General features: G+C 49.9%; 1 protein-coding gene and 1 long non-coding RNA gene across 3 annotated transcripts in view; both read left to right on the plus strand.

Annotated features, from left to right (window-relative positions):
- SHC2 (SHC adaptor protein 2) overlaps nucleotides 1-17,118 on the plus strand; it is a 37,538-nt gene extending 20,420 nt beyond the window's left edge. The window contains exons 6-13 of one of the 2 annotated variants that reach the window (XM_083421591.1): nucleotides 6,292-6,343; nucleotides 7,531-7,657; nucleotides 9,274-9,454; nucleotides 10,317-10,383; nucleotides 11,642-11,806; nucleotides 13,979-14,295; nucleotides 15,728-15,859; nucleotides 16,832-17,118. In XM_083421591.1, coding sequence (XP_083277717.1) covers nucleotides 6,292-6,343; nucleotides 7,531-7,657; nucleotides 9,274-9,454; nucleotides 10,317-10,383; nucleotides 11,642-11,806; nucleotides 13,979-14,295; nucleotides 15,728-15,856 — 1,038 coding nt within the window. In that variant the 3' untranslated portion in view covers nucleotides 15,857-15,859; nucleotides 16,832-17,118. Of the gene's footprint in view, nucleotides 1-6,291; nucleotides 6,344-7,530; nucleotides 7,658-9,273; nucleotides 9,455-10,316; nucleotides 10,384-11,641; nucleotides 11,807-13,978; nucleotides 14,296-15,727; nucleotides 15,860-16,768; nucleotides 16,798-16,831 lie in introns of those variants that run through there. The other variant, XM_083421592.1, reaches the window with a different exon arrangement.
- LOC310668664 overlaps nucleotides 1-17,403 on the plus strand; it is a 187,234-nt gene that overhangs the window by 38,572 nt on the left and 131,259 nt on the right. The gene's annotated exons all lie outside the window — the stretch shown is intronic.

Below are 17,403 nucleotides of genomic sequence, written 5' to 3' on the forward strand. Positions count from 1 at the left end.
TTTCCCCGGGGCGGCTTTCAACAGAATATTAAAATACAATAATCTATTAAACATTAAAAGCTTCCCTAAACAGGGCTGCCTTCAGATGTCTTCTAAAAGTCTGGTAGTTGTTTTTCTCTTTGACATCTGATGGAAGGGCGTTCCACAGGGCAGGCGCCACCACCAAGAAGGCCCTCTGCCTGGTTCCCTGTAACCTCACTTCTCACAGCGAGGGAACCGCCAGAAGGCCCTCAGAGCTGGACCTCAGTGTCCGGGCAGAACGATGGAGGTGGAGATGCTCCTTCAGGTATACTGGACTGAAGCCACTGAGCAGCAGCACCTTTCTTGACAAACCCAACCTGATGCCCTCTAGCTGTCTTGGCCTATGACTCCCACCAGCCCAACAGCCCCCATTTATCATTAGGCCTCTCTGGTTGCCGTGCTTAACGACCCTCCAGAGGGAAGCTTGCTCGGCCCGATCACTTATTCTCGCGGGCGTTTGGCCAAACCACATGTGTTCCAGGAGGCTTTTAGCTAATTGCAATTTTGCCTTCCCTCCTCTGAGTGCTCCACCGTGATCGATGTTTTCGGATAGATGACCTTTGGTCGTTTTATAGCTGGTGAGCGAGATCCGGGGTGTAGAATGAGCAGGCACCCCTTTGTTCCACAGGGCATCTTTCCCGTCTCCAGCGCACCATGAACCCCTCAAATCCGTCTCAGACGTCTGGAGCAGATTAGGGAGGTTGGACGCAGGAGCTGGAGCCCTGAAACCAGAGGTTCTGTTGTTGCTGGTGGAAGCGCCTAGTGAGAGGCAGTGTGGTGGAGCGGTTAGAGCAGGGGTCAGCAAACTTTTTCAGCAGAAGGGGACGGTCCACTGGCCCTCAGAACTTGTGGGGGGGCCGGACTATATTTTTTTTGGGGGGGGGGTGAACGAATTCCTATGCCCCACAAACAACCCAGAGATGCATTTTAAATCAAAGGGCACATTCTACTCATGTAAAAACACGCTGATTCCTGGACCACCCGTAGGCCGGATTGAGAAGGCGATTGGGCCGGATCCGTTTAGGTTTTTAAAGGTCAACACCAACACTTTGAATTGTGCTCGGAAACGTACTGGGAGCCAATGTAGATCTTTCAAGACCAGTGTTATGTGGTCTCGGCAGCCGCTCCCAGTCCCCAGTCTGGCTGCCGCATTCTGGATTAGTTGTAGTTTCCAGTCACCTTCAAAGGTATCCCCACGTAGAGTGCATTGCAGGAGTCCAAGCGGGAGATAACTAGAGCATGCACCACTCTGGCCAGACAGTCCACGGGCAAGTAGGGTCTCATCCTGCGTACCAGGTGATTACCCGTGGGATTGTGGGCAATTGGACTACAGTAGTACCTTGGATCCCAAAAGCCTTGCAAGTTGAAGCTGCGCTTTGGTTACTGAATGTTTTGGAAGTCGAACGGATTTCTAGAACGGATTCCATTTGTCAGCCAAGGTACCACTGTAGGTGCAAAGAAGGTTGAGAAATTTGGTAGCATGGGGGAAGTGTTGTATTCAGTAAAATATCAATTTTTTTTTTCATTTAAAAGAAACACTCATTTTTTTTCAGTATACAGAAATTGGTAAAGGATTCCTCGATAATTGAATTCAATGGTTCGAATATTTTCAATTAAGTTGTTTGTTAAATTATAGCGGAAGGGAAGTGAATAGGCAACTAACTTGGTTTTAAAAAATAATTTCATAGTTACAGAGCACTAAAAGATTATTAACTAAATATATATTGGGGTTTAATGATAGAAATGGGGAGGTGGTGGTTAAAAATCCAAGGTTTGAAAGCGAATTGGGATTGTTATTGTCGGATGGTGATTATCGCGAGTATATGGGAAGCTATTTTTGCAAATGAGCTTAAACTTCTCCATTTCTGCCTCTTTGAGGGAAAATTGTTCTGCAGGTTTACATAATTGGTATTTAACTCCTTTCAAATTAAGCCAAATGAATAGGTTAATGTCAGAGCTCTGCTGCATCTGATTTTCATATACGGCTATATAAAAAGCCCAAAGTAATTGGAAGGGAATTGTTCAAATTCTTTGGAGGGCTGATAAGGACATGCTACAACCACTGCTGTTAAGGTCCACCCCATGCCCCTCCCCAGATGCAATGCTAGTGCAAAATCCCTCATACCTACGGGACCGCCTCTCCCGGTATGCCCCACAGAGAGCCACAAGGTCCATAAACAGCAACACTCTAGTGGTCCCGGGCCCTAAGGAAGTCAGATTAGCCTCAACCAGAGCCGGGGCCTTTTCAACACTGGCCCCGGCCTGGTGGAACGCTCTGCCTCATGAGACCAGGGCCCTGTGGGATCTGATTTCTTTCTGCAGGGCCTGTAAGACAGAGCTGTTCCGCCTGGCCTTTGGCTTGGAGCCAATTTGATTCCCTCCCCCTCTTTCTTTTTTCTCCTCCTGTGATGAGGCTGCATTTTGATGTTTCAATATTTTAATGTTGTATTTTAATTTTGTTTTTAAGTTGTATTCATTCAGCTTGTTTTTTATTATTGCTTGTTAGCCGCCCTGAGCCCGGCCTTGGCTGGGGAGGGTGGGGTATAAATAAAAATTATTATTATTATTAAGATTTGATGGGTAACTTTGGAAGCAAGTCAGTTCTTCCGGGAGGGGGGGCCTGAGCGTCTCCATCCGATGAGGTGGTTGAAGGTTACCACAACTTTTGCTCTGCCATCAGCTCTGAAGGTGGAAGGGCTAGAAGCCAGCGGGAGGTGGGTTTGCAGGAGGTCTCAGAGCCCCTGGACCCCTAAACCACCCCCCTTGTACCCTGGACGCCTCCCTTGAAAGAGCGAAAAAGCACACCAGCCCTAGAGCTGCGCCCTTATTTGTGGCCATGATCCGTAGGGGGACACCATTGGGGAGGGTCGGTGGCACAAACAAGGGGAGAGGTGGTAAGGCTGCTTTGAGCAGGGCTCAGGCAAGGGGACGCGGGTGGCGCTGTGGGTTAAACCACAGAGCCTAGGGCTTGCCGATCGGAAAGTCAGCGGTTCGAATCCCCACGACGGAGTGAGCTCCCGTTGCTCCGTCCCTGCTCCTGCCAACCTAGCAGTTCGAAAGCACGTCAAAGTGCAAGTAGATAAATAGGTACCACTCCAGCGGGAAGGTAAACGGCGTTTCCGTGCGCTGCTCTGGTTCGCCAGAAGCGGTTTAGTCATGCTGGCCGCATGACTCGGAAGCTGTATGCCGGCTCCCTCAGCCAGTAAAGCGAGATGAGCGCCGCAACCCCAGAGTCGGTCACGACTGGACCTAATGGTCAGGGGTCCCTTTACCTTTTCCTATCCAAACATTCCATGTTAGCAACACACTTTTTGGACGTGTGACACAGACAAGACGATCCTTGGGGTCTCTTCCAATTCTACAATTATATGATTTTATAAAACCCCCCGCTCCTGTTTCTGTGGGCAGAGACTTTCGTAAAATCACAGAATCTTTAGAGCTGGAAGGGACCCGAGGGTAAATGGCGTTTCCGTGCGCTGCTCTGGTTTGCCAGAAGCGGCTTAGTCCTGCTGGCCACATGACCCGGAAGCTGTACGCCGGCTCCCCCGGCCAGTAAAGCGAGATGAGCGCCGCAACCCCAGAGTCAGCCATGACTGGACCTAATGGTCAGGGGTCTCTTTACCTTTAAGGCAAGGAGAAAACCTTGGAGGGAGTTCAGGACCACGGACAGCACTCCAGCAGCTGAGTCCAGGTTGCCTCAGCAAAGCCCTTGAGCAGCTGAGTCTGATTTATAGCAAGGCGATGAAGTCACTGCTAGCATGCCCCATCTGTCTGAGTGCAACCTGCTGGCTAGTTAGAGGGCTGAGGTATTCTGTTTCACCTGCTAACTCCTTCAGCATATTATTTATGTAAAAGAAGCGATTCTGGCAAGGGAAGTGATGCATCGCAAAACAAAACAGACTTCTTTATTATGTGTCTCATGGAACTAGTGTGAGGGACACAAGTGGCGCTGCGGTCTAAACCACTGAGCCCCATGGGCTTGCCGATCAAAAGGTTGGCGGTTCGAATCCCCGCGACGGAGTGAGCGAGCTCTGTCCCAGCTCCTGCCAACCTAGCAGTTTGAAAGCACGCCAGCGCAAGTAGATAAATAGGTACCTCTGCGGCGGGAAGGTAAACGGCGTTTCCGTGCACTGCTCTGGTTTCCATCACGGTGTCCCGTTGTGCCAGAAGCGGTTTAGTCCTGCTGGCCACATGACCCGGAAAGCTGTCTGTGGACAAACGCCGGCTCCCTCGGTCTGTAAGCGAGATGTGCGCCGCAACCCCCTAGTCGCCTTTGACTGGACTTAACTGTCCAGGGGTCCTTTACCTTTACCTGGGTGTGGTGTATTGGTTAGAGTGCAAGATTACAACCTGGTACGGCAGGTTTTGCATCTCCACTCAGCCAGGTACATGTACTGGGTGATGTTTGGTGACCCTCATCTCAGGCTAAGACGACTTTGCAATGGGAAGGGAGGAAACCACACCTGCCTCATTGGGCTCCTTGCAGGAAATAAATATAACCATAAATGTAAATAAGTGCAGGAGCCTATTTACAACTTGCCATTTTGCAGGTATTTTCCATCATCCATAGGGACGTGGGTGGCGCTGTGGGTTAAACCACAGAGCCTAGGACTTGCCGATCAGAAGGTCGGCGGTTTGAATCCCCGCAATGACGGGGTGAGCTCCCGTTGCTCAGTCCCTGCTCCTGCCAACCTAGCAGTTTGAAAGCACGTCAAAGTGCAAGTAGATAAATAGGTACCGCTCCGGCGGGAAGGTAAACGGCGTTTCTGTGTGCTGCTCTGGTTCGCCAGAAGCGGCTTAGTCCTGCTGGCCACATGACTCGGAAGCTGTACGCCGGCTCCCTCGGCCAATAAAGTGAGATGAGCGCCGCAACCCCAGAGTCGGTCACGACTTGACCTAATGGTCAGGGGTCCCTTTACTTTACCTTACTCATCATCCATTGCTGCTACATTCTTGTGGCCAAAGTCTACAGGATTGCTTGTGTTTTTCATCCCCCGGGAACTTGTGTTCCGTAATCATTGTAACTGCGCCAAACAAAGGGTTGTTGTTTGAATGTATTTATATCCTGCCTTTCTCCCAAACTGGGATTCAAGGCAGCTCCCAGCGTTTACAAACACACAGAATGATGAAATCAAACTAGCTGGAAATAATTTGGACACAGCAGAACACATTTAAAACCGGGAATTAAAATTAAAAGCAACATCACCTTAGTTTCCAAAGGCCTGTCTGAATAAGGATGTAAGTGAAAGTATAACAAGGAGGAAACCAATCTGGCCTCTCGGGAGGGGGATTCCGCAATATGGGGGCTGCCACAGAAAAGGCCCTGTCTCTGATGTTGATGAGACCGAGAGGAGGTGCTCACCCGAGGACCTTAGCACTTGGGGAGGTGCATGCTGTACTCAGATTCAAAACAGAAATCCTACATGAATACAAAAATGTGTTTCTTCTTCCTCCTTTCCCCCTCTTCAGATGTTGTTTCTGCTAATGAGAATCAGCGGGGTAGAAAAGGTGGAAATAATGCAAATACATTTCACATCTGGCAACCGACGTATCCCTTTGGTTTCAGATAGTTTTTGTTGTTGCTTAGTCGTTTAGTCGTGTCTGACTCTTCATGACCCCATGGACCAGAGCACGCCGGGTACTCCGGTCTTCCACTGCCTCCCTCATGTTTGTAGCTTCGAGAACCCTGTCCCACCATCTCGTCCTCTGTCGTCCCCTTGCGCCCTCCATCTTTCCCAACATCAGGGTCTTGTCCAGGGAGTCTTCTCTTCTCATGAGGTGGCCAAAGTCTTGGAGCCTCAGCTTCAGGGTCTGTCCTTCCAGTGAGCACTCAGGGCTGATTTCCTTCCGAATGGAGAGGTTTGATCTTCTTGCAGTCCATGGGACTCTCAAGAGTCTCCTCCAGCACCAGAATTCAAAAGCATCCATTCGGCGATCAGCCTTCTTATGGTCCAGCTCTCACTTCCATACATCACTACTGGGAAAACAATAGCTTTAACTATATGGGCCTTTGTCGTTCAGATAGTAGATGAGTCTCAAAAACCTGGGACATGCATCTTGTGCTCTAGGAGGCTTATTTTGGTCAGAATTGAGTATTAATTCCAGAGTTAACTTCCTGTAAATGGAAATTGGTGTCCAGGGCTTCTACCCATGTACTATCTGAAACCAAAGGGGAACATCTGTTGCCAGATGTGATTTCCTCCCCAGCTCTCCTACTCCACTCTATCTTTCGCAACTTAACTCTCTTTTCTTCATTGAACTTTTGAACAGGACACAACTGACTACGTGGCTTACGTTGCGAAGGACCCCATCAATCAACGAGGTGAGAGAAACTCCGCAACGAGGGGCTTAAGGAAAGGACTGACACCCCCCCCCCCGGGTTGCTCTGAAAACTTGATCATGCCATACCAACGCTAAGTGTTACTTACAGCCATGTGCAAGGATCAAAATTTGTGCCCTGTGTGGTCAACCTGTCTCGTATCTCCTTCAGTCCCCCAACACAAGCAAGGGTACCTTTCCAAAAATCCCTAAGTAGGGCCTGAGTTCAAGTCCTTCTCTTCCTCTGAGGTCTTAAGCAGTTCAGGGTTGGAATATAAATATATATCCGGATTTATATAATCCAGAAACAATGGAACTGTTTAAATGATTATTTATGTAGACAAGGATTAAGTGTAAGGTATTGGTTGTGTGTAAGGGACGCGGGTGGCGCTGTGGGTTAAAACCTCAGCGCCTAGGGCTTGCCGATTGAAAGGACGGCGGTTCGAATCCCCGCAGCGGGGTGCGCTCCCGTTGTTTGGTCCCAGCGCCTGCCAACCTAGCAGTTCGAAAGCACTCCCGGGTGCAAGTAGATAAATAGGGACCGCTTACTAGCGGGAAGGTAAACGGCGTTTCCGTGTGCGGCTCTGGCTCGCCAGATGCGGCTTTGTCACGCTGGCCACGTGACCCGGAAGTGTCTTCGGACAGCGCTGGCCCCTGGCCTCTTGAGTGAGATGGGCGCACAACCCTAGAGTCTGTCAAGACTGGCCCGTACAGGCAGGGGTACCTTTACCTTATATATGGATAGCCCTGGCCCGAGTGGTTACCGTATTTTTTGCTCTATAAGACTCACTTTTCCCCTCCTAAAAAGTAAGGGGAAATGTGTGTGCATCTTATGGAGCGAATGCAGGCTGCACAGCTATCCCAGAAGCCAGAACAGCAAGAGGGATTGCTGTTTTCACTGTGCGGCGATCCCTCTTGCTGTTCTGGCTTCTGAGATTCAGAATATTTTTTTCCTTGTTTTCCTCCTCCAAAAAGTAGGTGCGTCTTGTGGTCTGGTGCGTCTTATAGAGCGAAAAATACGGTATATTGTAACCTTCTGCTTCTACTGCAGTCTAAGTTTCACATTCAACCTTTTAGCAGCTGTGTCATTCGACTGGCTCATGTTGAACTTGTCATCAAGCTGAGTGAGTGTTGAGTAACTCATCTCTCTCTCTCTCTCTCTCTCTCTCTCTCTCTCTCTCTGATTGGCAGCCTGCCACATCTTGGAGTGTTGTGACGGGCTGGCGCAGAGTGTCATCAATACCGTGGGGCAAGCTTTCGAGCTCCGGTTTAAGCAGTATCTCCACAGCCCCCCCAAGACTATGGGGCTACAGGATAGGTGTGTATTTCAGAATCTGAACCTCTCTGGGGCAATTTTCCAGCAACGATAGAAAAAGGGCATATTGACACCAGATGGCCATGAAAAGGAATATACGAATTAAAATAGCATGAAACCAGTGTGGTGTAGTGGATAAGAGCGGTGGACTCGTAATCTGGTGAACCGGGTTCGCGTCTCCGCTCCTCCACATGCAGCTGCTGGGTGACCTTGGGCCAGTCACACTTCTCTGAAGTCTCTCAGCCCCACTCCCCTCACAGAGTGTTTGTTGTGGGGGAGGAAGGGAAAGGAGATTGTTAACTGCTTTGAGACTCCTTCGGGTAGTGATAAAGCGGGATTTCAAATCCAAATTCTTCTCTTCAAATCCAATTATGGTTCGAATCCCTTCGACGGGGTGAACTCCTGTTGCTCAGTCCCTGCTACTGCCAACCTAGCAGTTCGAAAGCACGTCAAAGTGCCAGTAGATAAATAGGTACCGCTCTGGCGGGAAGGTAAACGGCGTTTCCGGGCACTGCTCTGGTTCGCCAGAAGCGGCTTGGTCATGCTGGCCACATGACCCGGAAGCTGTACGCCGGCTTCCTCAGCCAATAAAGCGAGATGAGCGCCGCAACCCCAGAGTCGGTCACGACTGGACCTAATGGTCAGGGGTCCCTTTACCTTTATCTTTAAGGATGGAGGAGAGATTCAAATCAGTAAAAGTGTATGAGAGCCATCTTCAAATATCTGAAGGGCTATTCCAGGGGTCAGCAAACTCTTTCAGCAGGGGGTCGGTCCACTGTCCCTCAGATCTTGTGGGGGGCCAGAATATATTTTTTGGGGAAAAGAACGAATTCCTATGCCCCACAAATAACCCAGAGATGCATTTTAAATCAAAGCACACGTTCTACTCATGTAAAAACACACTGATTTCCGGACCGTCTGTGGGCCAGATTGAGAAGGTGATTGGGTCGGATCCGGCCCCTGGGCCTTAGTTTGCCTACCCACGGGCTATTCCATGGAAGATGGAGCAAGTTTGTTTTCTCCTGCTCTGGAGGGTAGGACTCGAACCCATGGCTTCAAGTTACAAGGAAGGCAATTCCAGCTAAACATTAGGAATACCTTTCTGAGGATAGGATCTGTTTGACAGTGGAACAAGACTCCATCGGAAGGTGGTGGAAGTTTTTAAGCAGAGGTTGGATGGCCATCTGTCAGCGGGAAGGTAAACGGCGTTTCCATGCGCTGCTCTGGTTTGCCAGGTAGGGGCAGAGAGCCGCGAGTGTGAGCACCCCCCCCAGATGTTGCGCCCGGTGCGGCTGGCCCCCCCTACACCCCCCACGCTATGCCACTGCCCTCGGCCAATAAAGCGAGATGAGCACTGCAACCCCAGAGTCGGCCACAACTGGACCTAATGGTCAGGGGTCCCCTTTACCTTTGCCCTTATTATCATCGTGTTGCCTAGACATTGCTGACTTAAACAAAAACGGGCAGGTTCACCCATCTGTACTTTGAGGGCAGTTCCACAGTTGCTGGAATGAGATAAATACAAGATGCCCAGCTTTGTAGTTCAGGTGGAATCCCATTGGTCGCTTGTTGTGTCACATGACCCCTCCCCTCCCCTCCCTATTTATCTTCCCGGCCAGGGCAATGGGAACGGAAGACTCTGCGTGGGGAGAGGACGAAGAGGCCTCGGAACACGATTATTACAACAGCATCCCAGGAAAGGAGCCGCCCATTGGTGGGCTGGTGGACTCCCGCCTTCAGCGTGGCCCCTCCCTCAGCCACGCCCATTCCCAGCTGTCCTGCGCCAGTCATTTCAGCCAGGTGACCACAAATTCCCCTTCGCAAGTATTATTCGTAAAAATGCAATCGCCTCCTTCCAAAAATGGACTTCCTTGTTTCTGGGGACCGGTGTGTGAGTGCCACTTTTGAGCAATGGCCCTACGAGATGAGGAGATTTGTAATCTTGATAATAATAATAATAATAATAATAATAATAATAATAATAATTTATTATTTATACCCCGCCCATCTGGCTGACTTTCCCTAGCCACTCTGGGCGGCTTCCAGAATAATATTAAAATACTGTAATACATCAAACATTTAAAGCTTCCCTAAATAGGGCTGTTCAGATGTCTTCTAAAAGTCTGGTAATTGTTGTTCTCTTTGACATCTGGTGGGAGGGCGTTCCACAGGGCGGGTGCCACTACTAAGAAGGCCCTCTGCCTGGTTCCCTGTAACTTGGCTTCTCGCAATGAGGGAACCGCCAGAAGGCCCTTGGCGCTGGACCTCAGTGTCTGGGCAGAACGATGGGGGTGGAGATGCTCCTTCAGGTATACTGGACCAAGGCCGTTTAGGGCTTTAAAGGTCAGCACTGACACTTTGAATTGTGCCCAGAAACATCCTGGGAGCCAATGTAGGTCTTTCAGGACTGGTGTTATACGGTCTCAGCGGCCGCTCCCAGTCCCCAGTCTAGCTGCCGCATTGTGGATTAGTTTTAGTTTCTGGGTCACCTTCAAAGGTAGCCCCACGTAGAGCGCATTGCAGTAGTCCAAGCAGAATGGGCAGAATGATGGAGGTGGAGACGCTCCTTCAGATATACTGGACCGATTGCCTAAGGAACCCACCTTTTGGGCCTCCCGGCCAAGTGTGACATCTGTTGTCTCCCCAATCTTCTGCTCTGTAGGTTGCGTCTCCGGCCAGGAGAGACCACAGCGCTCACTCCAACTTGAACTGGGACTCCGATGCTCACGGTAACTCATCACCACTTAGTCCTCTTTGTGTTTCAGTTCTCCAAGTGCTGCTCAGAGCTGGACCTCAGTCTCTGGGCTGGATGATGTGTGTGGAGATGCTCCTTCAGGTATACAGTAATACATCAAACATTAAAAGCTTCCCTAAACAGGGCTGCCTTCAGATGTCTTCTAAAAGTCTGGTAGTTGTTGTTCTCTTTGACATCTGGTGGGAGGGTGTCCCACAGGGAGGGAGCCACTACCAAGAAGGCCCTCTGCCTGGTTCCCTGTAACTTGGCTTCTCGCAATGAGGGAACCGCCAGAAGGCCCTTGGCGCTGGACCTCAGTGTCTGGGCAGAACGATGGGGGTGGAGATGCTCCTTCAGGTATACTGGGCTGAGGTTGTTTAGGGCTTGAAAGGTCAGCACCAACACTTTGAATTGTGCTTGGAAATGTCCTGGGAGCTAATGTAGGTCTTTCAGGACCGGTGTTATGTGGTCTCAGCGGCCGCTCCCAGTCACCAGTCTAGCTGCCACATCCTGGATTAGTTGTAGTTTCCAGGTCACCTTCAAAAGTAGCCCCACGTAGAGTGCATGGCAGTACAGTGGTACCTCGGGTTACATATGCTTAAGGTTACATACGCTTTAGGTTACAGACTCCGCCAACCCAGAAATAGTACCTCAGGTTAAGAACTTTGCTTCAGTATGAGAACAGAAATCGTGTGGCAGCGGCGCGGCGGCAGCGGGAGGCCCCATTAGCTAAAGTGGTGCTTCAGGTTAAGAACAGTTTCAGGTTAAGAACGGACCTCTGGAACGAATTAAGTACTTAACCCAAGGTACCACTGTAGTCCAAGCGGGAGATAACCAATAATTGGGAGCCAATGTAGGTCTTTCAAGACTGGTGTTATGTGGTCTCAGCGGCCGCTCCCAGTCACCAGTCTGGCTGCCGCATTCTGGATTAATTGCAGTTTCCAGGTCACCTTCAAAGGTAGCCCCACGTAGAGCGCATGGCAGTAGTCCAAGTGGGAGATAATCAGAGCATGCACCACTCTGGCGAGACACTCTGTGGGCAGGGAGGGCCTCATCCTGCATACCAGATGAAGCTGGGAGACAGCCGCCCTGGACACAGAATTGACCTGCCCCTCCATGGACAGCTGTGAGCCCAAAATGACTCCCAGGCTGCACACCTGGTCCTTCAGGGGCACGGTTACCCCATTCAGGACCAGGGAGTCTTTATGGTGAGCTGCGAAAGCTAGACAACACGGTGTGGTTGTATCTTCCAGGCCAGAGCTGTGATGGGTACGTCCAGGCAGATGGGAAACCCCTGGGCTCCCAAGACTATGAAGAGCACATGTATGTGAACACACAGAGCTTGGACAACTGGGAGGCGGATGGTGGCTTGCACCGAGCGGCTGACGAAAGCCCCACAAAGGACCTCTTTGATATGAGTAAGAAAGTGATATGAGTAAGAAAAGTTGCCTCGGCAGGGCAGAACCTGACAGAAGTGTGCTACTCCCACCTGGCAGAACCGAACGATAATTTTTATTAATATCTCCTTCCCACACTGAGTGGTGCTCGGGGTGAGTTGCGTAAGGATGTGGAGAGAAGATAAATACAACAGAAAGTGAGTCTGATGGGGGGAGATTTCGTGAGAGGGGGGAAGGAGTTTAGTTTGTGGCAAGGAAAGGTTCTGGCCAGTGTGGCGTAGTGGTTAAGAGGGGTGGACTCGTAATCTAGTGAACCGGGTTCGATTCCCCGCTCATCCACCTGCAGCTGCTGGGTGACCTTGGGCCAGTCACACTTCTCTGAAGCCTCTCAGCCCCACTCACCTCACAGAGTGTTTGTTGGGGGGGAGGAAGGGAAAGGAGAATGTGAGCCGCTTTGAGACTCCTTAAAGGGAGTGAAAGGCGGGATATCAAATCCAAACTCCTCCTCCTCCTCCTCTTCTTCTTCTTCTTCTTCTTCTTCTTCTTCTTCTTCTTCTTCTTCTTCCTCCTCCTCTTCCTGCCTCCTGCTCCCTTCATTTTATTGTTCTCCTCCTCTTTCTCCTCTCTCTTGTCTTTTCAATTCTATTTGTTCTAGATATTATTCTATTGTACAATCGTACCTTAGATCCCAAACGCCTTGAGAGTCAAACGTTTCGGCTCCCGAACATCGCAAACCTCCCGGAAGTGCGTGTTCCGGTTTGCGAACGTTCTTTGGAAGCCGAACATCCGACATGACTTCCGCAGCTTCTGATTGGCCGCAGGAGCTTCCTGCAGCCAAGCAGAAGCCGTGCCTTGGTTTTTGAACGCTTTGGAAGTCGAATGGATTCCCTTCGACTTCTGAGGTACTACTGTATTGTGAAAAATTTGGCACCATTCCCTCCCTGACTTTCTGCGCTCAACATGGACAGGGAAGTTGTCGAATTCTGCACCGAGAAAAGCTTCATCAAAGCCAGTGGTTCTCAACTTGTGGGTCCCCAGATGTTGTTGGACTACAACTCCCATCATCCCTGAGCTCTGGCCTTGCTAGCTAGGAGTGATGGGAGTTGTAGTCCAACAACATCTGGGGACCCACAAGTTGAGAACCGCTGATCTAAGTAAATAATAATGTAGTGTATTTTCAGTGGGCCAGGCATGTTGACCATCCCTTGCACACCATCCATGAGCCATTTCGGAAAATAGACCATGACTCAGTGCTAAAGCATCTGCGTTTCATGCAGAAAGCCTCAGACTAAAACGTGAATGGAATCTTCTTCTTTGGCGATCCCTCGTAGCCGAGTAAGATTGTCTTCCACAAACACGGTTTTAACAGTGAGTCCGTAAGTGACTGTGGAGGCCAATTCTGGATCCACACGTCCTTCCACAGTGGGGACATTGGTTTCCGGGTGGGAGTCGATCCCGGTGAGGGTTTGCCAAGCGTGCCTTCCTCTTAGCACGTTTCTCCCTTGCGTCCTGAGTTCTAGTGTCTTCAAAGCCCACGACACCTTTGGCAAAGGTTCTTCAACTGGAGCACTCACAGGTCAGTGTTTCCCAATTGTCGGTGATTATACTACATTTTTAAAGATTTGCCTTGAGAGAGTCTTTGAACCTCTTTTGTTGACCACCAGCATTACGCTTTCCATTTTTAAGTTCGGAATAGAGTAGTCGATTTGGAAGACGATCATCAGGCGTCTGCACAACATGACCAGTCCAACGAAGCTGATGTTGAAGAATCCTTGCTTCGACACTGGTGATCTTTGCTTCTTCCAGTACACTGGCATTAGTTCGCCTGTCTTCCCAAGTGACACCATTGATGGAATCAGTACTCAGGCAGTACCCAGCTCAATGTGCCAATGGTCTGACTCAGGGTTAGGCGACTTTCTATGCTCCTAAGGACAATGACCATAAGCTCACTCCAGATTTGACAGCAACCGCAAAGGGTCTGAGATGGCAGCTGTGGCTTCAGCACCACGGACAGCACTAAGGCAGAGATGTGGGCAAGTCTAGGACCAGGATGGGGTGTGGAAACTAGTCTGCTAGTTCGTTGCTCCACCCACTTTCGCCTCTGCTCCCCCCCACCGCTGACAAGTGGCCCTCTGGAAGGGAACACGGCCCTTGACTCCCTGTCCTTGACTGAGTTCTTTTGGCTTCCCCCAGGGCCGTTTGAGGATGCTCTGAAGCTTCATGAATCCATGTCAGCTTGTGGCGCGGGTGTCGGCGGCGGCAGCCCGCCGATCGAGGACCAGTGGCCCAGCCCGCCCACCCGGAAGGCCCCCATCGCCCCCACGGAGGAGCAGCTGAAGCAGGAGCCCTGGTACCGCGGGAAGCTGAGCCGGAGGGACGCGGAGAAGCTGTTGCAGGTGGATGGGGATTTCCTGGTCAGGGACAGCGTCACCAACCCGGGACAATACGTCCTGACCGGGATGCAAAGTGGGCAGCCCAAGCACTTGCTTCTGGTGGACCCGGAAGGCGTGGTAAGCAGCTGGACCTCAATGAGGCTGGGTTTGCGGTTATGTGTAGCTGGACACTGAGTCACCCATTGGTCTCAGTGGGTCTACTCTGAGTCTGACGTGCCCCTGAGTATAGGTTGCTGCTCTGCAGACGGGAAGGAAAAGGCACTTTGCATGCGCCTGGCGGTACTTTTTTAAAATGTATTTTATTTACCGTATTTTTTGGTCTATAAGACTCACTTTTTCCCTCCTAAAAAGTAAGGGGAAATGTGTGTGCGTCTTATGGAGCGAATGCAGGCTGCGCAGCTCTCCCAGAAGCCAGAACAGCAAGAGGGATTGCTGCTTTCACTGTGCAGCGATCCCTCTTGCTGTTCTGGCTTCTGAGATTCAGAATATTTATTTTCTTGTTTTTCTCCTCCAAAAACTTGGTGCGTCTTGTGGTCTGGTGCGTCTTATAGAGTGAAAAATACGGTAAGTTATTTGTATACCGCCCTTCATATAAATATATCCCAAGGCAGTTAATAATAATAATAATAATAATAATAATAATAATAATAATTTTTATTTATACCCTGCCCTCCCCAGCCAAGGGCGGGCTCAGAGCGGCTTACAAGCAATAATAAAAACAAGTTGAATGATTACAACTTAAAAACAACATTAAAATACAACATTAAAATAATGAAACATTAAAATATTAAAATGTAGCCTTCAAACTTTAATAACGTCTGCCGGGGGGGGGGCAGAGAGGATAAAACAATAAGATTACCAGTAAGAAAAATTAACAACTGGAATTTAAAACTTATTTTAAATGTCAAAATAAGGTAAAGGTAAAGGGACCCCTGACCATTAGGTCCAGTCGTGACCGACTCTGGAGTTGTAGCCCTCATCTTGCGTTATTGGCCAAGGGAGCCAGCGTACAGCTTCTGGGTCATGTGGCCAGCAGGACTAAGCCGCTTCTGGCGAACCAGAGCAGCGCACAGAAATACTGTTTACCTTCCCGCTGGAGCGGTACCTATTTATCTACTTGCACAGGTGTGCTTTTGAACTGCTAGGTTGGCAGGAGCAGGGACCGAGCAATGGGAGCTCACCCCGTCGCGGGGAGGGATTCGAACCGCCGACCTTCCGATCGGCAAGTCCTAGGCTCTGTGGTTTAACCCACAGCACCACCCATGTCCCAAAGTCAAAATAGCAATAGGCTAAAAACAGATTCAAGCTCACATAAACTTTCGAAACGTTTGGATACATAAGGGACTGGACCAAACTGGTGACCTGTTCCTTTAAGGAAGGGCGTGGCCACAGGTGGGAGGGGACTGTGTCGGATGTTGGGTGTGGCTAATGGAGCAGGGGGCGGAGCCTCGTGCCTGGTTCTACCAATGCTTGCAAGATCTATGTGCTTGTGCTGTTTCTCCCATGGGCAAAGATTAAACCTCTTGCTCTTCTCACCTGTTTGCTTCAGGTGAGGACAAAGGATGCCTTGTTCGAGAACATCAGCCACCTGATAAATTACCACTTGCAGAACGAACAGCCCATTGTTGCAGCCGAAAGCGAACTCCACCTGCGGCAGGCGGTAAGGTGGAAACAGTGACGGGTAAGTACCCTGCCTCTGCTCTGGTGGCATAAGGTTGGTGCATCGTTGGCATGTGGAACTGACTGCCACAAGATGGAGGGGAATGCGCCATGAGCAACGATGACTTCAAATAACGCTAAAATTAAACGAGGTCGCGCAACTCCATATAGAAGAGGCTTTGTTGTTGTTGAGTCGTTTAGTCGTGTCCGCCCCTTCGGGTTGTCTTATACACGGGGATGTCTTATACAGGGGAAAATATGGTCGTTGCCATGCGTTTTCATCCTTAATTCATTCTGGGGCAGTCAGAACAAGATCCACTGTTTGACTCTTGATTCAAAACCCTAAAATGTATTTTATATCATTGACTTTTTATTTCTATCCTTTGTATATCGTATTGTTGTTTTATTGCGAAGGCCGATGGCAGACGCAAATAAAGATTCATTCATTCATACTTAATGATCCTGTAAGGAAAATATAGGGACCCGGGTGGCGCTGTGGGTTAAACCACAGAGCCTAGGACTTGCCGATCAGAAGGTCAGCAGTTCAAATCCCCGCGACAGGGTGAGCTCCCGTTGCTCGGTCCCTGCTCCTGCCAACCTAGCAGCTCGAAAGCATGTCAAAGTGCAAGTAGATCAATAGGTACTGCTCCGGCGGGAAGGTTAACGGCGTTTCCGTGCGCTGCTCTGGTTTGCCAGAAGCGGCTTAGTCCTGCTGGTCACATGACCCGGAAGCTGTATGCCAGCTCCCTCGGCCAGTAAAGCAAGATGAGCACCACAACCCCAGAGTCAGCCACGACTGGACCTAATGGTCAGGGGTCCCTTTACCTTTAAAATCTTATTTTAAAAATGGGCAGGAAGGAAGAAGCCAGAGATATGTGGAATAGTGCAGAAATCCCCGTTGCTCCCCTTACTGAAATGTCTTTTCCATTAGGAATCTGGTCCTCTGCGCAGAAGCTGACCAGCCCAATCTGAGACTGGAATCCTTGCTTTGCAGAAGCAGCAATCTATTGGCGGAGGAGACACATTGAGAGATCTGGAGTCAGAAATCCTGGATTCTACCTGCCTCGCCACCTTCCTGATTTGCTCTGCCCCATGACCAGTTGCTCCCACTTTTAAGAATTCTTTTTAAAGTTCAGCCATCTCCTTCTCCCACTCCAGATGTGGGGTGGAACGCTTTAAATCAGTCCAGATGGCCTACAGTGCAAGGAGGCCTGTGCCCAGCTTTCTAGCAAATCAGCTCAGAGTTGGAAGGTTTCTCAGTTGTATTAAAAATGGGTTCGGGTTGGGGCAGGGAGCTGGGAGGCAGGAGGGAGGCTAAGCTAAGTCTCACTTTCTAGATGAAAATGGAGATTCCCAATTGGAATGAGAGGCAGCCAAGATGTTCTAAGGGCTGTCTGACTCCTCCTGGCTTTGGAATCAACAACAGGCTTTTAATATATATATATAGGGCAATCCAGTTTCAAATCCAGTGAAGGGATCTTCTTTCCTGGTCCCTGAAGGACCAGGTGCACAGCCTGGGAGTCATTTTGGACTCACAGCTGTCCATGGAGGCACAGGTTAAATCCG

The sequence above is a fragment of the Podarcis tiliguerta genome, assembly GCF_965153285.1.
Source record: "Podarcis tiliguerta genome assembly, chromosome: 18".
NCBI lineage: Eukaryota > Metazoa > Chordata > Lepidosauria > Squamata > Lacertidae > Podarcis > Podarcis tiliguerta.